This window comes from Chrysochloris asiatica, unplaced genomic scaffold, assembly GCF_000296735.1.
Source record: "Chrysochloris asiatica unplaced genomic scaffold, ChrAsi1.0 scaffold00345, whole genome shotgun sequence".
Lineage (NCBI taxonomy): Eukaryota > Metazoa > Chordata > Mammalia > Afrosoricida > Chrysochloridae > Chrysochloris > Chrysochloris asiatica.
Genome location: NW_006408863.1, coordinates 2,258,398 through 2,286,324, shown reverse-complemented (window position 1 = coordinate 2,286,324; position 27,927 = coordinate 2,258,398). Strand labels below are relative to the sequence as shown.

Here is a 27,927-nt window from a genome sequence, read left to right as displayed (position 1 = left end):
GCCTTGCTGTGATCTGTGCTCTGAACGGAGTGATGTGTGGCATGTTTTCACCACTTTGCCCCCTTAGCTCACTTGTGGGCGCTCTGAGCACAGGAGCCATACTGACCTGCCGCAGGGAGCACCACTTCCTGCCCGTACAGCTGGACTTCCTGTTCATGCAGCCTCTCTTGCCCACTTCCTCCTTAGTGAAGAAGTTGGAAGCTATAAAACTGACTTCAGTTTCCTAAGTGCCAGCTGGATACCCCTTACCCCCTCCCCAGGACAGTGTCCTTCCCAGATCCTGCTGTCCCAGGTTCCTGCTGGGTCCCTCCGGTTGTATTCTGTGTGTTTCTCTCAGATAACCGCACACACATACACGCACATGCACACACATACACCCTCCTCCCTCCCTCCTCAGCCTGCTCACAGACCCTCTCTGGCTGCACCCTCTTCATTGTCCAGTTGTGGAGGGGACTGTCCCAGACCTGGAACCCCACATGACATCTTTGTGTGACCTTGGTCCTGTACCGCGGCTCCCTGTCCATGCCCTGGGCCCTGGGCCCCCAGGCTGATGTCTGAACTGCAGCTGAGGAGGCACATGGCCGCTCCCTGTCTTGTGTGTAGTAAACCAGCGCTACCCTGACCCGGAACTGATACCGTGCCCCCACCCAGCTCCCTGCAACCTCAGCTCCTCACTGACGCCCCCACAACTGGCAGCTGTTATCCGGGATGTGGAACAGACAGAGCAGGTAGCCGGTGTGGGGTGAGACAGGTGTGCATTTAGACAGTGGACAGTGGGCCACCTCCAGCCCTCACCCCTCACTCAGACGTTTGATCCGTGCCCACGTCCTGGACCCTGCTGGCTTTCCCGCAGGCTTCTGTCTGCTGGTCTGAGCTCTGGTCCTTCTGGGAGCCTCATTAGTTCACTGCTTACAGTGAACTCTCAACTTGGCTGTCTGTCAAGCAAACTGTACCCTTATTCCACGACATAACTCCGGGCCATCTGCACTATGGCACCTGAGTTTGCTAATATACCTCTTCATTGGAATCTGTGAGATGGTCAAGGCCATTCATAGACCTGGCCAGACCCGCGAAAAAACGTGAGTGCCTGCCAGACCTCCAGACACACACAGGGCAGTGTGGTGGTCATGGCTGTCACCCCACAGACAGGGCGGTGTGGTGTTCTGTCACCCCCCAGACACACACACCACACACCCACACCCCACACCCCCCCCCACACACACACGGCGGTGTGGTGGTCATAGCTGTCACTTCCCAGACACACACACATACACACGGCGGTGTGGTGGTCATGGCTGTCACCCCCCAGACAGGGTGGTGTGGTTTCCGCGGCCAGCACAGCCCGTCACGGCTGTGGTTGGTAAGAACCAAGCGTAGATGGTGAATGGCTCCGTTCCTTTGTGATAAATGCTCTTCACTAAACTGAGCTCGCTGACCCTCAGGGCTGCCCCAGGAAGTGGGTGCTAGCCCTTCCCTTTCCACTGCAGACACAGATTGCAGGGTGGCTCTACCCAAGGGCAGGGGTTCCGAGGTGGGCAGTGGCTCCATCATGCCTGTCCAGATGTGAGTGGTTGACCATGTTCACCCTTTCCCTGCTACCCTAGACTTCGACCCTCACCATTTTTGGCATTGGAGCAGTTTCTCGGACTACGTGCAGTGCATGCTGGCCTTCTCGGGCGTGGCGGGTTACATCACCTACCTGTGCATCGACTCGGCCCTCTTCGTAGAGACGCTGGGCTTCCTGGCTGTGTTCACCGAGGCCATGCTGGGCGTGCCACAGCTGTGTCGCAACCACCGCCATCGTTCCACCGAGGGGATGAGGTAGGAGGCTCGTGAGCAGACACATTAGGGTGGCGGGTCCCATCTGTGGACTGAAATCCTCACACATGTAGTTAAAGACCCTGCACCTTTGAGCAGCTTTGTAGGGTGGTGGAGGACAAGGCAACAGATGGAGAGAGGAGAAGGTACCCAGCCTGTGCAGAACCAGTGTCTCCAGACAGGAGGGGATGTGCAAGGAGCAGAGCTGACAGCCTTGTGTGCAGTGACCTTAAATGCAGGAGTGCTGGGTCTGAGCTAGAGCCACCTGTCAGCATGCCTCACTCCTGGTTCGTGTGCTGTCTCTATGGACAGATTCTCCCCTCTGACTGAGGCCCACCTGACCCCCGTTCCCCCAGCACCCCGATCCCCTCAAGTCAGAGCCCAAGGGTGGGGCACAGATGGGCGTCTTCATGTGTCCCTAAGGTGGCTTGAAGGTGGCCCTGGGGTGCCCCACCCTAATGGGGATGCTCAGCCATGAGGCGATGCTCTGTGTTTGGAGCATACCCCCTTAACCATGTCTGGGACACTCAGCAGTGTGGAGCATCTGCCAGTGGGGTAACCTGCCGATGGTCTAATCCTTGGGGAGTCTGGAGGCTCGGCTGCTCCTCCTGGAAGGAGACGCTGTGATGAAAAGCAGGCAGGAGTGGCCTTGTGAGAATTCACCTTGAAAGGAGGGATGGCCGCATGGCAGGTTGGGGGAGCAGTGCCCTCTGTCCCAGTTCTGGCCTCAGCCCCTCCAAGCCTGTTGCTCCCCTACTGTGCATCAGGGTGACCTGAGTGTAGAGAGACAGAGAGTAAGTCTAGGGAGGACGTCAGAACCCCTGGGCTGGTTCTCCATCCCTGCATAGGAGTGTTGGTTGGTCGTTTATTCTGAAGAAGGACCCTGGGGCTCTGTTCACACAGGGTGGTTGGTGGCCACAGCCTCTGTGGGGTGCAGCTCGGAGCCAGGCAGAGACATGGCTCAGACCCTCCAGCCTCACTGCGTGTTGCCTTTACAGTGGACTTTCTACTTTCTGGGATTTGAGTTGCTGCCCATCAGCCTCCACTTGAACTTTCAGAGTCCCTGGGGAGCCACATTGCTGGGGTGGCACTGAGCACAGGGTGACACATCGTGTCACTGGTCAGCACGCTGTATATAGTGGACACTCTGTGGTGGTAGACACAGCTTGGCGATGGTCTCTGCAGTGCTGACTTCTCTGGATATGGTCCAGCCCCTCCTACCTGTTGCCCACCTGTGTGCTCTGCCACGCTGCCTTCGTGTGTCCCCATTGGAGTGTTGTGAGTCCCAGGCTGCCGCAGGCCTCTCCCTCAGTCCCTGACAAATGCAGCTCAGGGTCTCTCAGCCTGTTGAATTAGTCTGACTCAGGAGGCCCATAGGAGACACCCCAGCCAGCTGTCAGAAGGCGCATCGGGCAGTACCAGGATCAGGTGGGACATGAGTTCCTTGTCGTTACCGAATGTGAGTCTGATGGAGTATGTTCTTCCTGTTTGAGGTCCTCCAGCGTGTGGAGCCTCAGGTTTCAGACATGTTTTTAAGACACGTAAACCTGTATAGAAGTGGTGATCTGAGCCCAAACGATGACAGGAAGCTTTCTTCTCCTTTCCTCGAGGATCTTGTAACTCCTGGTCTGAGGTGGGAGAGGTATGTGTCTCAGCAGGCCGGGTCAGTCCTGTTTACAGGTTTTGTAACTTTCATCGACTCAGGTTAGACCTCATTCTGGAAAGCTCTGCCTCGGAGTTTGTTTAAAGGATGCGTACCTACACATGCACCCCTGTGTGCACACAGCGCCTTCACGTGCACGCGTACACCTTCTCTGCTCTGAGCAGATAGTCCTGCACTGTGATATCTTCTGAAATATGTTACGTGGCTGTAGCTTCTGAACAGTAATAAAAAATAATAATACTTTTGGGTGAAAACCTGTTATAATAACTACTTACTGCAGCAAGGCCTAAAAGGCAAATTCTGTAAGAATATTTCCAGTCTTCTTCCTCCGTTTGGTGTAAGTTTGGAAGACTATTTCCTCACAAGCAATTCTGGGAGAGCTGGGGGTGGGGGTGGGCGGGGCAGTGTGCAAGGTAAGAGGAGGTCACCTGCTTTAAAACTCCCATCATATCATCAGTCACCCTGGCTCAGTGTCTGCATGCCCCACCCCTAGCAACTCCCAACACCCCATCTATGGCTACTGCTCCCCCAGGTAACACCCCTGGAGAAGACTCAGCCAGGCCTGTCTGTGCCCGAGATGGGGGCCCTGCACCCCAGTTCACACCCTGCCCCATGTTTCTCCAGATTAAGCCAGAACCCAGCAAACTTCTCTGCTGCAATCACCAATTCCTGTTGTACACTTGTTTTTTGTTGTCTGTGGAAACAGTGAAGATGGCTGAGGTGGGCTCTCTGCAGGTTTCCCAGTAAGAAACTCCAACCTTTTCACTAGTCCTTCCATGGCACCCTCTGCTTTCCTCCTTGACTGCATACTCTATTTCATGGCTACAGAGAATTCAGCTCATACTGACAATTAAGTGATTTATTAAGGCAATAATCGGCTACATTTCAGAACCCCTGAGGACGGGCTTCCCTGGGCCCCTTCAGGATAGGCCTCTCTGCCTTCAGCTGCCCCACCATCACCACTGACTCAGCTGCAGACCCCCTTCTGGACCTGTTGCCACCTTCAGTGTTACAGCCTTTGTTGTTCTTTAAAAAAGTTTTTATTGTGAATTATTTGATAGCTTACATGGGAGAACATTAGCTTTACATTCATCCTACCTTATTTCATTTCACTGCAATGATTACAGTTCCCTGCATATATCATCAAACAGCCAAAGGATACACCCCACAAGCCTGCCCCCCAGCCAGCAGCCCACAGACCCTCTCCCTCCCAGAGTCCAGAGTCCCCAGTCACTCCATTTTTCCACGGCATCATCTCTGCCTCCATCTCTCTAATCGCTGTTTCTCTGGATAGGGTCCCACACTCTGCTCTTCTCCCTTGATGGTTCCAGGGTCTTCCGCTCCTGGACTGTAAGATCAGCCATTCTCCTCCTTTTGTTACAAAATACCTACCTTTACATTTACAACAATTGTAATCAGTCCTGATAGCAATTATTCACTGTTGAACCACAAGAGTCTTATCCCCACCTCCTTTCACCAGACCTATCCAGACAGATTGGAAACCACTCAGTGAAGATTCTACCTTCCCCTGTACCCTCTGAAATTGGGCTCCCTCTTGAAAGCTTGTAAGCCAGTCACTTCATGCCTTTGTAGCCCTCCCATTTTGGGTAGCCAATGTCTAAGTTGCCCATCCCTGTCAACCCTGTGTACCAATAGGGTGGGAGTGATCCTTGCTCTAAAGATTTGTTCCCTCTTTTGAGCTACTACATCCACAAGCATTGGTCAAGTTCATCCACTTGAAGTGTGTTACTCTTTTTCTTTTTTTGTTCCTCTTTTTTCTTTCTCTAGTTGTGTTTTGATCTTCCAGCCATTGAAGCCAGGTCAAATGGGTACTATCTGCAAGTATGGGTGTTCTCATGCATATGCCCTCACATCATATCAGCCAGACCCTTCACTCTCCACTCTAGTCCTCTATGGCCATGTCCCTGTCCCTGGGCCCAGTAGTTCCTAGGTCTCGCCATACTGCTGGCCAACCATGTCTCAACCCAGGTTGACAGGAATCGATTGAGCGTGGTCAGACTTAACTCAGCAGCAGGACCACATGCCTGCTCATGTATTCCCCTTGAGTCTTGGTCTTGGAAGGAGGTTTGCCCTGAGGGGACCTGACCACTTGAATTGATGGCTCCTGGGTGAACGACTTGCTTGTTCTTGTAGTAGTCATTTCATTCAGTCATTCAGCCGTTACTGTTTTTGATTTTTCCTGCTGGTCTTTCTTTCCAGAAATATCTTCTGTTTCTTCTAGCCATTCCAGAACAGCCTTTGTTTTAAGAGGGTCTTGTCTCCTCTCTTTCTGTGGCTTCTCTCCTTTCTTCCTCCTTCTCTCTGCTTCCTGCCTCAAAAGCTTCTGTGGGGTTGGCTGCATAGATACACAAACTCCTCACCAATTTCAAGGCCTTCCACCAGTAAAGTGACTGCTCCCTCCCGCTAGGCAATAGTTAAAGTGAATGAAGGTAAATACTGTGAATTGTTGGTACATGGAGGGGATTGCAACCCTGCATTGAAGCAGTGCATGGTTTGTTGATATAAAACTGATGATCTGCTCTGTCAACCTTTACTCAATTCACAATAAAAAGTTAAAAAGGAGAAAGTAGAAGATGGAAAGAATACAGAGTTACTGTACCAAAAAGAAATGGTTGATGTTCAGTCATTTCAAGAGGTAGCATATGCTCAAGAGCATTGATACTGTAGGATGCACTGAAGACCTTGACAAAGGACAAGGCTCCGGGAATTGACAGACTACAAATAGAAATCTTTCAGCAAACTGACGCAGCACTGGAGGCATTCTGTGCCAAGGAATTTGGAAGATAGCTTCCTGGCTAACAAATTGGGAGAGATCCATGTTTGTGCCCATTCCAAAGAGAAGTAACCCAACAGAATGTGGAAATTATTGGGCAATGTCATTAATATCACTTGCAAGTAAAATTTTGCTAAAGCTAATTAAAGAATGGCTGCAACAGTACATTGCCAGGGAACTTCCAGAGGTTCAAGCCGGATTCAGAAGAGGCCGTGGAATGAGGGATGATGTCGTTGCTGATGTCAGATGAATCTTGGCTGTAAGCAGAGAATACCAGAAAGATGTGCTTTATTGACTGTTTCAAAGACTTTTGACTGTGTGGATCATAACAAGCTATGGATGACAAATAAGTGTTCCAGAACAATTAATTGTGCTCATAAGGAACTGTGTACATGGACCAAGAGGCAGTCATTTTAACAGAACAAGGAGACACTGAATGGTTTGAAATCAAGAAAGGTGCATGCTAAGGTTGTATTCTCTCACCATACTTATTCAATCTGTATGCTAAGCAAATAATCCAAGAAGCCAGATTATATGAAGAAAACTGTGGCATTAGGATTGGAGGAAGACTCATTAACAACCTGCCATATGCAGATGATACAACCTTGTTTGCTGAAAGTGAAGAGAACTTAAAGGTTGCACCTCAGTGTAAAAAAAACCCTTACCACTGGACCAATAAATAACATCATGATAAATGCAGGAAAGATTGAAGTTATCAAACACTTCATTTTGCTTGTATTCCACTGTCTACACTCATGGAAGCAGCAGTCAAGAAATCAAAATGACATATTGCATTAGGCAAATCTGCTGCACAAGACCTCTTTAAAGTGTTCAAGAGCAAAGATGTCAGTTTGAGGACTAAGGTGCCAAGCCATGGTATTTTTAATTGCCTCATACGTATGGATTCCTGATGTGGTGCTGTAGGATAAAGCACTGGACTGCAAGGGTGGTTTGAACTGCAAGGTCAGTGGTTCAAACTCATCAGCCACTCCCTGGAAACCTACCCCATACAGAGGAAGACCATAGATGAATTGAGCATTTGAGTTATGGTGTTGGAAAAGATTATTAAAAGTACCACGGACTGCTAGAAAAGCAAACAGATCTGTGTTGGAAGTTTACAACCAGAATGAGCCCTAGAAGCTAGGATGGCGAGGCTTCATCTCTTATACTTCTCATATTATCAGAAGGGACTCGTCCTTGGAGAGGGACATCATGTTTGGTAAAGTGGAGGGTCAGTGAAAAGAGGAAGATCCTCAACCAGATGGATTGGCACAGTGACAGCAGTGGGCTCAAGCTTAAAGACTGAGGATGGCACAGGACCAGACAGTGGTCAGCCCAGCCCGGCCCTGCTTTCTGCAGCAGTGGGCCGGACCGACTGGAGTTTACATTCCTAGGACTGAAAGAGTAATTAATTGTCGGTTTCTGATACTTTGTTACTAGAACTGACCCGCAAAGAAACAGATAACCTGAATAGTCCTGTAACTACTAAGATTCTGAGAGATGAAGCTCCTCACCCTGACCTGGAGCTGAGGCAGGGAGGGTGGATCTACACTGGGGCTGTGCATGCCCCTTTTCTGTGGAACATCTTTGTGTCAGCAGGTTGGCACCTCTCTGAGGGTCGTTGTGTGCAGGTGGGCCTGTAATTATGACCTATGTCTTGTCTGCTCAGGGGGCCCTGACCCTGGCAGCCTTGTCCTGGGGGTGCAGCACACATCTCCTCCGTCTCCATTGTCGAGTTTAATTAGCCAGAAAAGATTTAGCCTGCCAATGCAAACATGTCTAATTTAGACACATTTCATGCAGAAAAGTACATCAGGCTAACCTTCACTACTTGGCAGGCTGTCCTCTTCAGTGCTGGGTGCAAACCAGAGCTGTGTGTAGAACACAGGCAATAAATGGCAATTGGTCTTAATTGCTCCCCTGCGGTTTTGTGCATCTTTAGGACTAGTCTGATGGAGGCGCTGCCGTGTAAGCTGTTTGCAGGGAAGATTTGCAGGGCTCTCAGTAAGGGAATCACCTGAGTTATCAGTAAGATGGTTTAAGCTCTCTTGGTTCTGCTGTGTTCAGGGGGAGTTCTGGCTGGAGAAGCAGCGGGCGTGTGGTTTACACCCTCAGCCCCCTACCCCTACATGCAGGGTGGGGTGCTCAGGAGGCCTTGTAGATGTGGCCGTTGAAGCCCCTGTGGGGAATGCCATCCAGAATGGATCTGTAACCCGGCCCCCTGTCACATGTGGGCTGCCTGGGAGGGCTCCCACACAGAGCTTCTGAAACCAGCCCAGGGAGGTGTCCAGCCGTGTCTCCCACACACCACTACTTCCATCCGGGCCTTGGGACCGCATACACACTGCTGTGGACCACTCCCCTTCCCTTGGGAGTTGAAGAGCTGTACTGACCCAGAGCCTCTGACCCCCATGGCCTGGCGGCACCACCCTAACCTCTGTGTGTCTCTGTAGCATCAAGATGGTGCTGATGTGGACCAGCGGTGACACCTTCAAGACTGCCTACTTCCTGCTGAATCGCGTGCCGTTGCAGTTCTCCGTCTGCGGACTGCTGCAGGTGTTCGTGGACCTGGCCATCCTGCTGCAGGCCTATACCTATGCCCGCCGGCCCCCAAAGCCCATGCCCCACCCTGCCCACCCTGTCAGTGCCAAGGCGCTCTGATGCCCACTGTCCACTGGGGCCATGGGGCTCCTGGAGAGGGTGGGAAGAGTCAGGGGGATCTAGTAGGCACAGGGGGCCAGCAGCAGGTGGGTTTTACCCAAGGTGAGTTTCTATCGTCTTTAGGTGATTGTAAGGTGAGTTCGCACCCCCAGTTCTCCGCAGTCACCTGGATGAACCTTGAATGTGTTCATGCCATGAGGATGCAGTGACGCTTGTGGCAGCCGGGAAGAATCCTTCTCATCTCATAGCCACAGGGCCCCAAGTAGGACAGGACACCAAGCCAGGGGCCAGGGGCATTGGGTAGGAGTGAGAACTGAGACAGAAGTGTTGTCAGAGCGCTGCAGAACCTGCAGACAGACAGTGGTCTCAGAGGGTGGCAGGACAGATGAGCTGCTGTGGACACCCAGCGTAAAGGCAAGGAAGTCCTATGTGTGTGCATGTTTATCGTTGTCTGTCTGGCAGAGCTGTCTGTCTGAGGTGGCACCAGAGTCCACTGCCCAGGGCCCAGGCCCTGTCGGCAGTATCTCAAGTGGTCCCTTGCATCTAGACACCCTGGTTGCTTCCTAGCCTTGATGTCCCTGGGGGTGAGTGGGTAAGTGGCCATTGCTGGAGCAAGCTCCAGGATGTCAGGCTTGGACCCTGAGCCATGGGTGGCAGGTGTGGGTGGGTGGCCTCTGGCAAGGCCCCACGTGGGCTTCTGGGACGGCTGTTTCCCTCTCTGTTCTAGGGGTCTTGCGCATGTTCAGGGTTAGGCCTAGGAGCCCACCTGCAGGAGAGGGCCATGTGAGGATAGGTTCCTTTTCTCTCTGGAGTTCCTTGTACCTCAGACCACTCTCGGGCCTAAAGTGACCTTACAGACGCAGGCCTGCCACCCTGCTACCTGGCTGCCCTCCTTCACGCATTATGCTGCGTCTGACAGCTGCTTCACCTGGTGCATTGTGCAAGATAAACTCCCCTATGTCTAGTCTCAATTGAGCCCCAGCCTGCCCCGGCTTCTTTTCCACAGACCCTGCCCATGGGCAGTTCCCTTCCGCTGGGCGGAGGGACCAGCTGCAGATGGAACCCAAGCTGAGAGGAGCATGTAGTATTCCCCAGGTGGGGGCTGTGGCAGGTGGGGGCCAGAGATGCCCAAGGCTGGTCTCCCCCACTTGCCCTGGAAGACTTGAGAGCTGAGCGAGGGCCTTGCTTAGCGCTCAGCCTCTAAGATGCATTGAAGTGTTTATTTTTAAGAAATGGGGGGTGTTTACCTTCAGATGGGAGTGCAACCCAAGAAGCACAGAGACTGGGTGAACATGACTCAGTCCAGCCGCTGTGACAAGTTTAAATCAATAAACCACTCAGACTCTGCAAGTTCTTGTGGGATGCGTCTGCTGGGGTCTGGGTTCTCCTTACCCAGTGCTACTTCCCACTGGACAAGGAGGGTCAGCAGGCCAAGTGCTGGCCCTTCCTGGCTGCCTGCCCACACGAGTGGTGACATCATGGTTCTGGCCCATTTGCAGGGGAGAGCTCTCCGTGACACTGTCTGAAGGAGCCCAGGCTTTACCAGGTCACACATTCCAGACCTTTTCCCCATGATTCCGCTTCCTTAGAGGATGGGGGTCTCATTTCAAGTCCTAGAGACACATTTTAAGGACAGACACTTGGCTCTAACCAAAAAGTTGGCAATGCAAACCCATCTAGTGGCTCCAAGGGAGACAGGTCTGCCAATCTACTCTGATAACAGGTCCAACCTAGAGACCTCATGCTGTAGTTCTGTGTCACGTGGGAGCAATGCTGTTGGCAGTGAGCAAGATGAGGCTTTCTGCTCCTGTAACAATTTACAGCCTCGGAAACCCTGAGCAGGGTCTCTGAGTCAGCACTGACTCCATGGCACAGAAACACCACCAGAAAACAAGGTCTGAACTGATTGTCAAGACAACATTTGAAGTCAAGAAAACGTTTGCTGAAGTCGTAACTCTCATTTGACTGTTAACGGTTTGTTCTTTCAGCAAGGAGACTGTTTTGGAAATGGGGACAAGATGCGGGTCTTGCGAGGGCCTGGGATGAGCAGCAGAGGTCTTCTCTTTCAGAGTTGAGTCTGTGAGAACTTAGAGCAGATGGAAAGCTGTGAAGGATGCGTGTCAGTGTGAGTATTCGCTCCCACCCAGACTTCTGCATGGCTTCTGCCATCTTCTTTTCCAGTTAGAGAGAAACTGCGTGTGGAGCTGGGTCTGTTTGGCAGGAGCTGTGGGTTCCAGCATTTACAGTGGACCGTGTCCCATGCTGCCCCACTCAGCCTGTCCAGGGGTCAGTAGAGGTGGGTGGCGGAAGGCAGGCGTGCAGACTGGGGTTGTGTTTCAAGGAGGAGCACAGGCCTGAGCAGAAGGCCCCTGGGCTGAGGCAGGGTGCTTGGTAGAAGGACACAGCTATAGAAGGTTCTCAGCTAAAGACTCCAGTTTTACAAGTGAGATGGCTGGGCCTGGTCCATCACCTCTAGCATGTGGAGTAGCTTGGCCACATAAACCCTGGTGGGGGGGAGGGGGCACCAGACAGCAGGGTGCACAGAAACATAGCTGCATTTCCAAACTGAGCTCCCTGATTTTGGATCATCTTCAAACTGCAAAGCGCACGAAGAGGCAGGTGGTTTGGTGCTGCACCCTGCAGAAATTTCCATGATGTCAGCACAGCTTTTGTCTAGGTGTCGGGGGGATGGAGCCTGAAGGATCAGTCAGGTGGTCAGTATGGGAGGAAGGGGACAGGTCATCTTCAGGGAAGCTGGCAACCCGTCGGGTTCTGGTGGGTCCCTTATGTCTGAGAAATAAAGGTACTTTACAGACACCGGGGCAGAGTCTCTCCTTGTTCACTAGGGACTGTGTGCCTCCTGGGACCCCCATCACACTAACCTGGGTGTCATCTGTTCGCCCAGCTGGTGCCCCCATCTTGGAGGGCTCACCTGGGTCTGGGTTGGCCCTTTGAGGTGCTCATGGGGAGGAACAGAAACCCCTTGCATGACCACTGGCCTCCTGCCTCGGCTTGTTTTCTGAAGGGCTGGGTGGTGCTGGCCAGCCAGGCCCATAGCATGTGGAGTGATTGTTGGCCCTGAGGTCACCAGCAACATCTGGAAGGATGCAAATGCCCTGAAAGCCGCCTGGGAAGGCATCGCTGTCATTCATTGGTCTCACCCTTGGCCCTGAGCGGGTCACATGGGTGGGGGGTGGGGGGCGTGCCACGGTGGCTCCAAGATGTCCACTGTACAGCTGGCTGGGAGCCTTCATGTCCAAGGATGTGTTGGAACCACACATCTCAGATGCACCAGCCTGGCTCTGACTGCTCCCTGCTGGTTCCCTGGGGGCCACAGAAGCCAGGGTGGGAGTCCGCCTTCAGAACAAACTCAGCAGATGAGCTTCCGCACAGAGCCCTTAGTCCTCCCAGGCAGACCTATCTCTCCATCCAAAGGTCATTTCTACACCATAGAGCTGCTAAAAGGACCCTGAACAATAGGGGTCACTAGACAAGAGGAAAGCCAGAACCGGGTCACCCTATGTTTGGGGGTTCTGGTCTCCACCTCACCACTGGGGGCTGTCCATCTCCCATGCTCTTGTCCATCTGTCCTGTGGCCTCAGACTGACAGACTTCTGGAGAGCTTGTGACTGTGGCTACCAGGGGCAGATTGGGGACATGAGAGAGGGATTTAGAGGACTTCGTGGGGCCAACGGCCCATGCAAATCCAGTCCATCTGGCCTTGGCCCTGCTCGGCCGGGAACCTGGAGAACACTGGCCCCAGCGTAGAGGTGGGGAGGGGAGGTCATGCATAGTCACAGGTGTGGTAACACGGGGTCACATGTTTACGGAGCACAGCCAGCTGCCATCCGGGTCTGACCCCTGTGGACCTAGGACCCGTCTGTGGTAGGTAAGTCTCCGCACAGTTCCGGTCCACAGGGGACCCTTGCAAAGCCTCACGGGAGGCGGTATCCAGTATCCTGAGTTTCACGGGAGCCGTGGAGCTCTGCCCAGGAAAGGCAAAGCCAGCAACAGGATTGGGAAGTTCTGCGTCTCTTGAGCTCCTCCTGGCAGAGCGCAGCCGAATTGCCGCAGACAGGTGCCCCTGGAGCCGACGATGACTGGAGGAGACTCCGAGGGCACCCCGCCGCCCATGGCCGGGTGGTCCCCACACTTGAACTGAGTCTTGGGGAGATCTCCTATGGGGAAGTCAGGACAGCTAATGAAGGCAGAGAGAGGTTTGACAAGTCCAGCTGTCGGGCATGGGTGGGGAGGTCAGTACGCCCTTCCGAGGTGGGTGGGGAATCTGTGGGGACCCATGAGGAGCTGGTGTTGAGACAGAGGGCCTGGGACCCCCAACAGGCCTGGCAGAAGTGGGCTTTGGCAGAGTTTAGGTGAGGACAGACGCAGTGGAGGCAGGCAGGGGGGCCTTTGTTACCGGCAGGACGTGTACCCCCTCGTCCCTGTTCGCCCTGTTCGCCGTAGGAGTGGGAGAAAGGCTGGTGCCGTTCCGGGAGGCTGCACGCAGTGTCGGGGCGGCTATGGAGCTGGGACGCGGGAGGCTCAGAGCCTGCTCCTCGGAAGCAAACTAGGGCCCTTCGGGTCAGCCCACCACGACTCCACCGGGCGGGATCCCCTTTCCCGGCTGTGCGAGTGGGGTCCTGTCATGGCAGAATTTGGTTCTCTCTGGACATCTGGGGGCTGGGGGTGGAAGGTGCTGGGCAGTTCCCCGGCCCAGCGTGGGTCGCGCCCTCAGTCCCCGACTTGGCTGGCTCGGTCACGCCCATTGCCCGGCCCCCGTGTCCACGCTGTCTGCGCCCCCAGCCGTGAGGGCGCCGTCCGGGCTCTGCGAGCTGTCCTCGGTGGGCGAGCGCGTGCTGTCCTCGCGCAGGGCGGGCTCGAGGCTGGCGGCGCGCTGCTGCAGCTCCTTGAGCTCCGAGTAGGAGCGCGAGAAAGTGTGGAAGATGGAGGTGACCGGAAAGGCCAGGAGCAGGATGCCGCTGAGGATGCTGCTCAGTGCTACCACCTGCCCGGGCAGGCTGCGTGGCACCATGTCGCCGTAGCCCACTGTGGTCATGGAGATGACGGCCCACCAGTAGCTGGCCGGCACGCTGGAGAAGTCGCGGCGCGCGCCCAACTCGCGCTCAGCCAGGTGCACGAGCGGCGCGAAGAGCGCCATGGCCACGCACAGGAAGAGCAGCAGCAGGCCCAGTTCGCGCGCGCAGCGCCGCGCAGTCAGCCCGAGCGTGCGCAAGCCCAGCGAGTGGCGCGCCAGGCGCATCACGTAGAGCACTCGCAGCGCGCGCAGTAGCCGCAGCACCAGGCCGGCGCGCTCCAGAAGCTTGTTCCCACCTGCGGGGCCCGCGACGCCCACCGTCCCGGGCCCGGGACCAGTCCCCGGCCCGCCCCCTGCTGCCAGGTCCACCAGCAGAGACACGTAGAAGGGGAGGATGGCCAAGATGTCGATGATGTTGAGTGGCGTCCGCAGAAAGGCGCACTTGCTCTCGGCTTGCATGGAGCGCAGCAAGAATTCGAAGGAGAACCAGGCCACGCACACCGTCTCCAGCACGAAGAGGTTGCGGCACTTGGGAGAGCACTCGCCCTGGGGGGACAGGGAGGGTCAGTGTTGGTGAGGTCAGCAGCCTGTGCTATCATTCGCGGACGCAGGGAGATGCGTGCTCTTCCCAGGGGCCACAGAGACACAGCAAAGCAGCCCATCTCATCCCCGAAAGCCTGGCGGGAAACGATGCGTAGTCCTCAGTAAAAGTGGTGACAGTTATTTTAAGAACAACCATTAAACCTAAGGTCAAACAAATTAAGAGACACCTACTCAAGAAAATTCACAGAAATCAGCAAGAAAGGCAAGAGTCTGAATGCAGACCACTCACTACCCATCCCCCGCTGAGACTACGGGGGTCCCGGGGAGGTGGGGGGGGCCTCTCCCTCTCCCTCTCCCTGCCTGTGAGACAGTGCTTCCATCCCAGGAGAGGCAAGCAAAGAAGACCTCAGGCTATGGTCCTTTGACCTCCACTGAGCGCTCATCTCTAAAGTGCAGTACCACTCAGGTACCAGGCCTGGGTCAGCTCTGGTCCACACCATTGTCCCCAGCTCCAGAGCCTGAGATCAGAGATTCTGCCTAGAGGGAAAAGCAACTGTACAGTATCTCCTACTCTCTACGCAAAGGGACTGGCCAGAGAGCATACACCCAAACCCACCCTACGGCTATTGAGTCACGTCTAACTCAGTGACCCTATATAAGGTTTCTGAGAGCATGGAGAAGTTTAAACCTAAGGATGCTTTCCAGAACAGTAGAGGTTGTGGTGAAGGGGAGATTGTAGATTTAATGATGATACTGCCCAGACCGTAGGCTGCCTAGTGTGTAGGAAAGGACCTGGAAAGAAGACAGCTAGGAAGAAGAAGCCCCCTGGTATTGGAACAAATATCAAACATAGACCCCAGAAACCAGTGCAAAGAAACCACCTTTGGATTTGGTTTGTGTACAGAGGAATGCATGCCCCAACACATGAGCTACAGCTCAGCCAGCCAGCAATCTGTGGAACTTAACATTTGGTTAAGGAAAGAGTGGAAGACAGCTCCGCCAAGGCCACTGCCATTCCAAGGGGACCGCAGGCATCCTCAAAGCTGGCCCTCTCCAACATGAGGGGTTTACCTCTCTGCAGGGAGAAATAGTATTGTTGTTAAATGTCGTTGAGTTTGTTCTGATCCATAGCGACCCTATCTGGGGTTTCCGAGGAGCCGCTGGTGAGCTTGAACCGCTGACCTTGTAGTTCAAAGTGACTTTGCAGTCCAGTGCATTAACCCATAGTGCTGCTAAAATAATCCTGTAATCTAGTCAGTCACTGAACAAAGAAATTAGCAAAAGGTTGAATGAAGCAGGACGCGTGGAAAGAATACACTGTCAGTGTACCAAAATGAAATGGTTAACATTCAACCATTTAGAGGTAGCATGTGATTGAAATCATCAATGATATTGAAGGAAGAAGTCCAAACTTCACTGAAGGCACTGGTGAAAAACATATTCATACTATGTCAGTGAATTAGATAATTTAGAAGAAATGGACAAATTCATAGAAAGATAAGAACTACTTAAACTGACCCAAGGAGAAATAAACAAACTGAGTAACCCTATAATAAGTGAATTTATAGAAAAAAACAAAACAGTGCACAAATAAAAGCTCAGACCTGATAGTCTCACCACTGAATTCTACCAAACATTCAAAGAAAAGCCAATATCGAAAGTTCACAAACTCTTTCCAAAAATAAAAGAGGAGGATTTACTTCCCACATCATGTTATGAGGTCAGTATTACCTTGATACCCAAACCAGTCACCACCAGAAAAAACATTTCAGACCACTATTGCCTATAAATACAAATGCACACACCCTCAACAAAATACTAACAGACTGAAAGCCAGCAACATACAAAAAGAAACACACATCTTGACAAAGTGGGATTTATCCCAAGGCTGCACAGTTGGTGTCACATTTGAAAATCTATGCCACACATGATATCAACAGAATAAAAAGTCAACAGAAACCACATGACCAATCTCAATTGGCACAGAAATTTCTGACAAAACCCGTTCATGATAAAAACAAAAGAAAAAAACACTTAGAAAACCAAGAAAATAAGGAAAGTTCCTTTTGTCAGCCTGACAAAAAAACATGTTCAAAACACGCAGAGCAAGCCTCCTTAGTGGATGCTTTCTGCCCAAATCCTCCTAAGAACAAGACAAGGCTAGTTGCTTTCACACCGCTATTCACCATTGGACTGGAGGTTCTAATCAGGGCTGCTGGACAAAGAAAAGAAAGAAAAGGCGTCTAGATGGAAAACGGGTGGGAGAACGTGAGGCTTTCTGCTCCCACAAAGATTTCAAAGCCTCAGAAGCCCTATGCAGAGTTGCTATGAGTCAGAATCTACGCGATGGCATTTAACAACAACAGATTGGGAAGGAAGAGGTAAAACTTGCTGTTCACAGATGACGTGGCCTTGTAATTAAATACTAAGCAAGTCACTGGAAAACTTGGTGGTGGTGGTTGTTATTAAGTGCCATGGTCTTGTAATTTAAAAATTCTAAGCAATTTACTGAAAAACTGTGTTGTTAAGTGCCATCAAGTTGGTTCTGACTCATAGAGACCATGTATAGGGTTTCCAAGGAGCAGCTGATGGGTTTGAACCACTAACCTCACAATTAGCAGTTCAATGCTTATCCTACATTGCCACATAAGTTCAGCAAGGCTGAAATACAAAAATCAGTTGGATTTTTATGCATTTCCAATGATTCATCCAAACTGAGTTTAACAAGTTCACAATAGCATCAAAAATAATCAAGTACTTACAAATAAATTTAGCAGAAGAGGTGCACAACTTTTACTCTCATAGATTTAAAACACTGCTGAAAATCAAAAGTGACCTAGACCAATGGGAAGACATCCCATGTTCAGGGTTAACATTAAGATGGATGGTTATTGTTAAGGGCTGTTGAGTTGGTTCTGATGGCTGGTGGGTTTGAACTGCCGACCTTGTGGTTCACACTGACCTTGCGGTCCAGTGCTTATCCGACAGTGCCACACCAGGACTCTGTTAAGATGGTGGCAAGGACAAGCAGAAATTGGAAGGCTTACTTAAATTCCTTAATGCACTGAACAGCCCATCTGCAACAAAGGCACGGGAGACCAAGTGAAACAGGTAGCACCTGAATGAGCTGAATAGGATCAGCAGGAGAGAAGAAAAACAGAGGGCTGTCAGTTGGCATGGAGCGGGCAGCCATCTTGAGCCTTTGAAAGCGGCCAGACACAGGATGCGGCTGGAGGTTGACAACAAGGGGGCCACTCCCTGGTTCCCTGCCGTCCCCAACCCAGCAGCTAATGGCAGACCCTTCTGCACCACCTCTCCTCTCGGGCACAGAGATGAGGGGACCCCCAAATACTGACTTGTCACTGGGTCTGGTCGGCAGGGACCTAGCAAGGCTCTTCACATTTGTACATTCCCAACTGCTCATCGCCTGAGGGGCCTGTGTGTGGAGCAGAGCGAGACTTTTCTATTAACTTCAGGGTTGTTAACGAGCTGTCAGAATCCAATAAGCTGCCCTCTACATTAATCACCACCTGCTATTGTATGACTGGAAATATTGGCCACGCGCTTGTTTTCTTGTCTGGGAGGGGTGCCAGAAGGTTTGTGGGACCGAGCAGGCCAAATTGTTCCTGCTGGGTTCTCTTCCTCAACTCCGTTCCTGTTCCCTCCTCTCTAGAACCTTCTGTGAATGGGCAGTTTTCTTTCAGGGAGCGTCTCTGTGAGGAGATCATGAAAACAGAGGCCCCCACCCCTAAACTTCTCTTCACAAACCCCACCCTCTGCAGTCCTCTCCACATGGCCACTGATGCCAACTGCGCTGCCCACTGTCGCCAGGTCCTTCCTGCCTCCGTCACAGTCCAAGCTCTTAGCATGCAGGTGGGCTTAACTGGCTTCCTTTGTAACTCCGTGCGTTTCCTGTCCATGAAACACAATACTGTGAGAAGTCCACAGACTTCTTCAACTGCCAAGGGTTCCATGGTACACCCCCACACGTGTACACAACCCACACTGCACCCCCACACATGTATACTACCCACAATGCACCCCCCACACATGTACATCACCAACACACATGTGAACCACCCACAGTACACCCACCCACCACACGTGTACACCACCCACACACATGTACACCACCCACACATGTGTACACCACCCATAGTACACTCACCCACACAACACTTACACGACACTTACACACACTCATATATACAACACATAATACACTACCCTTACACTTACGATATGCACACTTCAGCTACACACACGTAGCCCACATTCAACAAACATCATCCCACCTTGTGCTGGTCCTCATCTAGAAATACTCTCAACCCCATAGCCTGAATCTTATAGAATTTACTCCTCTCCAAGGTTCTGAATATGAGCAGGGGAGAGACTTGCGGTCAGCAGCGGTGACACGCCCCTCCCCCGACCCCCTGTGTCCTCGTCCTCCCTGTTACAAACACCAGCTGTGCTGGCTAATTGGAGGCATTGGTCCCTGGAACTTTTGACCCAGAAAACAGGCCCTTATTTATCATAGTTGGACGTATCTGGGACATTTGTCAAGCCTGGTCAGGAATCAATGGTGTTTGGACCCTTGCTTTTGAAGAGTTACACCTCACCGTTAACTTTTCTTTCGTGGATTGCTGACATCTTCCCTCACCATCCGCCCCTCTGTGGGTGTGATGTGGACTGTTTGTGCCAGCCCTGGAGACAGCAGGTGTGTGGGGCCTTGGTCACTAGACACACGCTAGCTGGCACCTTCGGGCTCTCCTGACCTTGGTTCTGCTCTCATTCAGGGATGGAAGGAGCAGTGCTGGTGGGGAGCACTTGGGGCCCACGGTCTGGTCAGGTGTGGGGGGAGTACGGGTGGCAGCGGCAGAGCGTATGGCTGCAGGGTGGGAGCAGGGACCTGTCAGCAGCATCTTCAAGTTGAATGAAACACCCACTCGGTCTTTCATTTTGTTTTTCTGATAAAGCTGAATGTTCAGGGTGCTCCACAGCAGAGCTCGCTCCTGTAGGTTGCAGAGTTAAGATCTTCAGGGTTACCCTGCCGTGGGCCTGCAGGTCAAGCTGTGGTGTGGTGGATTCTGCTGCATGGATCCCCAGACCCCCAGTGGTGCCCCCGCCAGGCCAGCCGTGATGGCTACTACCCCTCATCCACTTTCTTCCCAGAACAGCGAGAGTCGGACCGTTCACAAACAGGCTGTGCTATTTCCTAATGAAGGGCTGGACCCCAGCTGCCAAGATCACGTGATGGAGGAGCAACCCCCCCCCCCCCCCCCCCCGCAGAGGAGGTGTGTGTCAGGTAGCATCTGTGGAGTAGGGAAGCGGGAGGCCAGAAGACACGAGCCCTCAGATCCTTATAAAACACAGGACATATGTAAAAAAAAAAAAAGATGTGCTGTCTGCACCAGACCCATGTGTGCCGAGGGAGAGAGCATGTTATGAGGTAAGATGAGGACCAGACCCATCTTCCCGCGTCCCTGGGCAGTCCTGAGGGGCAGGGGTAAGTTACCAAACGATGTCACCTCAGTTCTGCGCCAGACCTCACGGTCACAGAAGTGAGAGGCAGCGATGTTGCTCTGAGGTGCAGCTGTGTGGCGCTCTCTCTGGACGGGCCGTTCATGGGTGCTCTGTGGAGAGGGGCCATACACGTGCACACACGTGTGCACTCACAAGCACACACATGCACACTCATAAGCACACGTGTGTACTAGCAGGTATACATGTGTGCACTTCCAGGCATACACATGCACATTCACAATCACACACGTGTGTACTAACAGATATTCATGTGTGCACTTACAGGCATACACACGCACACTCACTTCTCACACTCACAATCAAACACACATGTCATCATGCAGTCACACACCCTGTCACACAGTCATATACCACACTCACATTCACTTACACACTCCTAATCAGTCACACACGTGCTCACAGTCAGACACACTCACATTTAATCACACAGTCACACATATGCTTTCCTCTCTCTTCACTGGCGGATCCCCCACACCCACAGCTCTCCTCCAACTGGGGCTCAGGGTGTGAGCGCCCCCAGCATGTTCTCTGCCTCACGAGAAAGGAGTCTCTTCTTGACACTCCACTTCTCTCTCATTCTCCAGAATTCACAGGCTAGACCTCCACCTGCGTGTCTCCAGGCGGAACGGACGATCCTTGAGGGCTTTGAGAGGTTCCACCAACACCCAATGATACTATGGCCGAGGCTGTAAGAAATGCCACTGGTAATTTGGGAGCACTTTCCCACACGAAATCACACAGTGCACGCCTCTCTGCTCGGTTGGTCCCTTTAGGTTTTCATACAGACAGTGCTCCTTTCTTGCTAAAATTATTTGTAGGTGCAAATAAACCAGAATGGTTTCTCCATGGTTTTCCATTACTGGTGGCATAGAGAACACACAGATTTCTGTCTATCTATCACACAGACAGCCATCTTAACACATTTACTTATTTCTCGTAAGCTTTCAGTTCGTTCTCTTGGATTTTCAGTTGATCTGTAAATAATGAGGTAAATCAGCTCATACAAAGCACACACAACCCTGCGGAAATACTAGAAACCATGGAATTGTGCAGTTTCTTGGGTAGACTGTACAGTGTGTGGGTTAAGCTCAACGAAGTGGTTTTTCAAAGGGCCCTGGTGATGGCCTCGTTTAACAAGAAGGAAACCTTGAGCAGGTGTGTGTTGTTCCTGATCTCCTGAGAAGCGGGTCTAATATCACACAGTTAAGAACAACACTGGCTGACAGTTTATAGATCCAAATCCATACTTCTTTTTATCACTTAGAATAAATTTTTTTTATATATGTGCCAAAAAGTTTACATCTACTTAACCATATGTATTTTATCATATCATATTTTATAAGTGAAGGACTTGTTTTCATCAATTTCAGCAAGAGTTTTAATTAGAAACGAATGCTAAATTTTAAGAAATGCCTCCACAGTACTTATGATGAAGATGTTTTTCGTAATTCCTCATCTCCTGACAGCTGGTAGTCTCCCCTCTGATGACACTGGAGAGGTCAGAAGGGCCACCTTGCTGCAGGAGCTGCTCATGACACTTTCTGACGTTGACACTGCAACCTCATCTCACAACCTCACAACCACTTCCAGGAGGATGTCTGGGGACATGCTTGAGAGGGTTCTGAAACCGTGCTTGGTCCCTGCACGGGCGCTGCTGGCTTTGGTGACTTGATTCTGCACGGGGCTTATCAGTGGCTGCTCAGGGGACCATCCTGACCTCAGCTTCGTCCTTTTGGTGGCATCATGGGAAAGCCACTGGAGACAGCCTGAAGCTCATCACTTGGAGAGTGACCCCCCCCCCCCCCCCCCCCACACACACACTTCATGAAGGCACACATTCTACATGACATCTTTGCAGGAAATGCTCAGCGGAACAGCTTTGTCCACAGCAGTGGATTCTGTCTTTGCTATGAAGGCCTTCAGTAGAGAGCTGGGCCTGGGCTCACCCTCCCCTCCACAGGGTGAGTGCTGGTGGAGGCACAGGGAGGACGGAGGAGCCACAGCAGAGATCTGGCAGGCCGAGGGACAGACATAGTATCTGTGGTTGACTCCATGCCAGATCCTCGGCTCAAACCTACATATTCATGAGGGCCAGTGACCCCATGTGAGACCCTCCTCTCATGTCTACATATTCATGAGGACCAATGTTGCCATGCCAGACCCTCCGCTCAGGACTATAAATTCATGAAGTGCTGCCACCACTGAGGTACTCAGACGATGTTAGTCGTAGATAGTCGAACAGGAGAACGTGGGGAAAGAGCATCTTCTTTTTCCTGTGTACACCTTTTTGCACCCCCCCAACACTGAAGGCCCCAGGCCTCACTGCATGGGTATTTGGGGAGGCAACAGGAGATGAAGGCATCCCTCCCAGCCCCTCTGCACAAAGGGGCTTGTTCAGTGTGAAGAATGCTTGAGGGCTAACAAAGATCCTGAAGGTCAAGACCATAGAGAATTCATTCATATCCAAATCCAGGATTGTTTACTTAACTGGCTTTAGCCACCCCCATGGCCCTCCAAAATCTCTCCCAAGCCGTGGTATTAAGAATGTCTACCAGTCCACCAAAGGAAGATGCCTGAGGTGGTGGTTTCGGGAAGGAGAGCGAGGACAGACAAGCCAGCTCTTTCCAGAACAGCATCCCTCCCAGCTGGTCTACTCCGTTGGCCTGGACACCTCAAGGCAAGGGCTCTGGGGCTCTTGAGCTGCCAAGCATCGCCCTAAGCTGGCTTCTTCCAGAACCCAACTTGCTAAGCCCATTCACCTGGACACCTAGGGCTGAGGGTCTCACACCCTCGTGAGCTTCTGGCCGTCACCACCTGCAGCAGAGCCTCTCCATGCCATTAGAGACATCGTGGTCATTTTGCTTGAGGTTCTATTAGATTCTGGAGCACATCTATCTTACACGTGGCCTTTCCAGCAATAGCAGCGGCCAGCAGCTCAGACCAATAGGAGTGCTTTGCACTTGCCTTCTGAGGGGGCATCATCCTTTCAAACAGGCATATGGGAGGGGCCAGCTCCACATCCCCTAGAATTCCCACATCCCAGAGCAGCTCCTAGCTCAGACCTCACCTCTCCCGCTCCCCAGTACTTACATGAATGACTTTTCTCCACCAGACATATGTGGAGTTATTACTACCTCGGAAACCCATGCATGGAGAGTGCCTCTTTAGAAGGAGAAACAGAAAGCTGGACTCTGTCAGGGGGGCAGGAAATGAAGACTCAGTCACAGACACCCAAACAGTGAGGAGGCCAAACCAATGTCCTCAGATTTACATTTACATTTGCACTGCCGTCAGAGTTGCAGTCACTCTGTCTCCTGAATATGAGTTTACTCTCCAGGGTGACTGACCACCAGAGGGAGGGTGCAGGACCCCCCACGGGCTCAGGGCCACTGAGTGGTCTGGGATGTGCTACAGGAAACAGCCCCCATGAGGTCTGCTCCTCCATGAAGCTCAGGGATGTGACTAGCACGTTACCCCACCCTGGCCTGAGGACTGTCTTTCTGAGCACCTTCCGGATGGCCTATGCTCATGCACTGGTCCCCCCGCAGCCCTGGAAATCCACTGACCCCCAGAGGACCCCCAGGGTACTCCCACCCATTTGAGGCTGGCATTCCCAAATTAAGAGAACTTTGGGAGAAGGACTAACAAGGGTAAGGAACTCCACATTTCGCCAAGGTGACCTTGCCTATTTCCCACAGGGCCCTCAGCCATACAGGGCTGGGAGCCTGGGCCTGGCCCCTGCGGAAGGTCCAGGCGGCCACTCTCTGGTCTGGGGTGACCCGACTTAAAACACACTACTGAGAACCTCATGAATGGCAAAGAAACACATAGTCCCCGAAAATGAGCCCCTCTGGGCGGAAGGCACTCAAAATGAGACTGGGGATGGATTGGCAAAGCGGCCGCAATTGTGGCAACAATAGTGAGGTTGGCTCAGGATCGGACAGTGTTCCGTTCTGTTGTGCATAAGGTCGCTGTGAGTCGGTGCCGACTCACCTAACAACAACAACAAGACCCTGAAGACATAATACTTCACTTCTGCTTGTCCAGGTCCTGGCGTCTGCGGCGCTGAGCTCCCAGAGAGACTTGACCACCAAGCCCCAGCTGGTGGGCCGCCCCTGGCTGCTGGTCAAACTGGCCTCTGTGTCTGTCGCCTTAGAGCGGGGACCTCATCAAGATCCACTTGACCAAAATAGGCAATGGCGTCTCTCCCATCATGGAGTGGATACAGTGGCCCTTCCCTTCCCTTCTGCACTTGTGCATCCTGTCCCCTCCACGCCCTCTCGCCCCTGGCCACCTTCGTCCACCCCTGGCGCTGGGCCCTCGCGTGCTCACCCGCTCCTCCTCAGCGCGGATGTCCGGCATGGTGCTCAGGCAGAGGCCCACGGCCGTGATGGCCACGAAGGACACGGAGACGCAGGCGAAGAGCTTGCCTGCCAGGCCGGAGTGGGGGTTCTCCACCACATCGCGCAGGAGCCGCCGAGCCCGTGCCAGGCGCCCGCCGGTGTCCAGAGCGCACTCTGGGGAGCCCACGGAGGGGCGGCCCGAGCTGGCTCCGCGCTCGGCCTCGGCTGCCTCCTCTTCGCGGCGCCGTAGCCGGCGTAGGCAGCAGCGCTCCAGGAGCGCCTCGTCGATGCCCCAGTAGGCCAGCTCGTCGCGGAAGGCCAGCGCGCACGAGTCGCGCAGCAGCCGCAGCTTGCCAGCACGCAGCAGCGCCGCGATGATGCGGAAGGCGCTGGGGTTGCGGTCGAAGAAGAACTCGTCTCTGCCCGCGTCGTAGTCGTCACAGATGCGTAGTAGCTCGTCGGGCCCACGGCAGGTGCGCAGACGCTCGAGGCGCGCCAGGGGACAACGGGCCAGCGCGGCCCAGGGCAGGCGCAGCCGGCAGCCGCCCACGTTGATAATGACGTGCCGGGCGCCACCAGGGCCACCGCCGCGGGGTTGCTCCGCGGGCCCGGACAGCAGGGCCATAACCCCATGCGCACGACGGTCTGGGGCGCAGGGGCCGCGATCAGGTGGCCAGGCCTGCAAAAAGCAAGACTTTGATTAGTGCCCTGACACGAGGACACATGGCGTCACATGCGACCCATGGGTGTTGGAGAAGGAGCTTCCGGAGGTTAGAGTCTTTGCAGATGCCTTTATTGCATGAGTGGCATCTGCAAAGACTCTAAACTCGTCACTTGGGTCACTAACGAGCTTTCCAGCACATCTCTTTCCCTGGCAACCTGGCTTTAATTTACCCTCCGTAGAAGAGTGGAGCCAGCCGACTGTGGGGCAAGCGCAAGAAGACGCTTGGGCCTCATGCGGAGATGCTACCTCAGTGGATCTGAGTGGGTAGCTCTGGACCGGCTGGGTTAGGCACGTGCATCTCAACAGAAAAAAGCAGCTTACCTCTTCTTCAAGAACTAAATGTCAAGGTTAAAAGGGGGCACGCTGTGGCTGTGCTTGGCTATATATCAGGCTGAGGCCACACACAGCACTTAACAACAACAGCTATCAGTTTGAACAGATATGCGAAACCTGAGCCCAGTGCAACGTGGGGACACTGGGTTCTGACACTCCAGAGTAAAGGGGACAGAGGCTTTAAGGGACCCAGTGGTATCGCAGTAATGTGAAAACATGAGGGTGCTTTTTCTTAGTGGGTCATGGTGAGGTGCTTCCAACTGGCGTCTTCGTTCAACCAGTCCTATAGGAGGAGGTGTGCAAATGGCAACTGTGACCAGATGGTCACAGTCGTTGGAGCTGGGGGGATGGGGACTAGGGGACTCATCTGATTGTCCTCACTTTTACACGTCTGAAAAGTCTTTAAAAGACTTCCAGACAAACTAGTTGCACAGCTGGGGTTGAGAACCACTGTTCTAGAGAAATAGAACCCAATCGTCCCTGCCTCCTCAGTCTGCCATGATGCTGCTCAATCAGAGGTTTATTATTTGGTGTCCATGGAAATTCTTCAGGGGGTCCATGAACCTTCTAAAGTTACCAGCAAACATTTCTGTGTATGAATGTTTTCGATAGCGGGGCCACAGTCTTCATCAGATTCTCAATGGGACACATGACCCCAGAAGATTAAGAACTCTGCTTGAAAAGTTCAGAGAAGGGGGACACGGTCTTTGGCACATATTAAACGCAAGGCCAGAGACACCGGGTACCATCTCCCTCACTAACTGGTGGCCACGAGCACTCGGCCACTCTTCAGATGCCTACTGAGGGATGCTTTTGGAAGACAGGATGCCAGATAAGTTTCTTATACAGATTATGGTTAGACGACCTTCATTTCACTCTGACCCAGGTTCCAGAGGCTCACAGAAGGAACCATGTTCTTCTTTCTAATGAGATTCCCACCTTAGCAGGTGCACAGAGCATCAACCCAAATGGCTTACTCAGCACTTTTGAAAGGAATATTTCACAAAACATGTTAATGAGGCCAAATCATTTTCGGGCTGAGTATATTTGAGAGGGTGAGTCAAAAATTATCTGCATTCCAGTTACATGAAAACGGCCGTCTAGATCTATGGCGGATGACAGCATGGAGCAGACATCTGAAAGGATTCTGGCTGAACAGACAGGTGACAGTGGATTATTTGGCAAATCATTTCCAAATCAACCATGGCTCTGCACATGGAATGATCCATGACAGATTTGGATTTCTAAAAGTTTGTGTGAGACGGATTCCAAAACATCTCATGGAAGAGCATAAACAAAGGAATTTGAACATCTGCAAACAAAATTTGGAATGATACTTGAAGGAAGCTAAAAGTTTCTTTAAAAAAAATGTTACTGGTGATGAGACATGGATTCATCACTACAAGCCTGAGAGAAAATAGCAGAAAACGCAATGGAAACATTCACAATCACCCACCAAGAAAAAGTTCAAAAGTCAACCATCAGCTGGAAAATGGATGCTTACATCTTTCTGGGATTCTCGAGGGCCAGTATTGGAACACTATCGGGAAAAAGGTTCAACAATCAACTCATTACAGAGAGATGCTCACTAAAGAGCTGAAGTGTAAACTTCGGATTAAATGTAGAGGACTGCTATCCGAGGACGCTGTGATCTTGCAGGACAATGCACGTCCTCACATCTCTGCCCACATTGTGGACACTCTGCAAAAACTTCATTTTGAGGTGTTAAAGCCTCCTCCCTATAGTCCTGATCTTGCTCCATTGGACTTTCACCTGTTTGGTCCCCTGAAAGCTGCCCTTTGAGGATGAAGATTTACCTCTGATGAAGAAGTGAAGACAGCCGTGCAGTTGTGGCTTGCTGCTCAGCCTAAATGTTTTTAAATAAGGGAATATGAAAGCTTGTTGACAGATGGAAAAACTGTTTTGAAAAGCAAGGAGACTGTGTCAAAAAATGTACTTGTCTTTTCTAAAAATTGATTAAAATAAATTCTATAGCCAGAGTACAGATAATTTTTGACTCGCCCTGTACATTTTTACTTTCATGATGACATTTATATGTTATGCAGGTGGAAGCAGGAAGAAAATTGTGTCCATAATCACAGTGACCATTGTGCTGTGACCTTCTGGTTCACGTCACAATATGAGGGAGGAAGTGACTAAGGTCCAAATGTGTGTGCGTGCTTACGTCCCATGTCTGTGTATTCATTCAGAAAAGTTCATCACTGTCTGCTGGCCACATGGTTTCGGGGAGCTTACAGCTGGGAACAGACAAATTCAGCACTTCCAATCCCACAGAAATGCTTGTGTTGCCGCCCTTGAGTCAATTCCCACCCATAGGGCCCCTGTATAGGGTTTCCAAGGAGCAGCTGGTGGGCTTGAACCACCGACCTTGCAACTCAAACAACTTTGCAGTCTGATGCATTAGCCCACAGTGCCACACACATACACACACTCTATGTATATATATAT

At 52.1% G+C, this 27,927-nt stretch overlaps 2 protein-coding genes across 3 annotated transcripts in view; one reads left to right on the top strand and one right to left on the bottom strand.

The window, feature by feature from the left end:
* The window catches only part of PQLC1 (PQ loop repeat containing 1), a 36,465-nt gene extending 27,529 nt beyond the window's left edge, over positions 1-8,936 (top strand). For both annotated transcript variants that reach the window (XM_006875892.1, XM_006875891.1), the window contains 2 exons: positions 1,605-1,821; positions 8,729-8,936. In XM_006875892.1, the coding sequence (XP_006875954.1) occupies positions 1,605-1,821; positions 8,729-8,936 (425 nt within the window). The remainder of the gene's footprint in view (positions 1-1,604; positions 1,822-8,728) is intronic.
* Positions 8,937-13,692: 4,756 nt separating this feature from the next.
* On the bottom strand, positions 13,693-25,358 carry KCNG2 (potassium voltage-gated channel, subfamily G, member 2). Its single transcript, XM_006875897.1, has 3 exons — positions 25,296-25,358; positions 24,391-25,080; positions 13,693-14,517 (listed from the first exon to the last, which is right to left on the bottom strand). Exons 1-3 carry the CDS (start codon positions 25,356-25,358, stop codon positions 13,693-13,695), a joined length of 1,578 nt encoding a protein of 525 aa, XP_006875959.1.
* Positions 25,359-27,927: the final 2,569 nt, after the last annotated feature.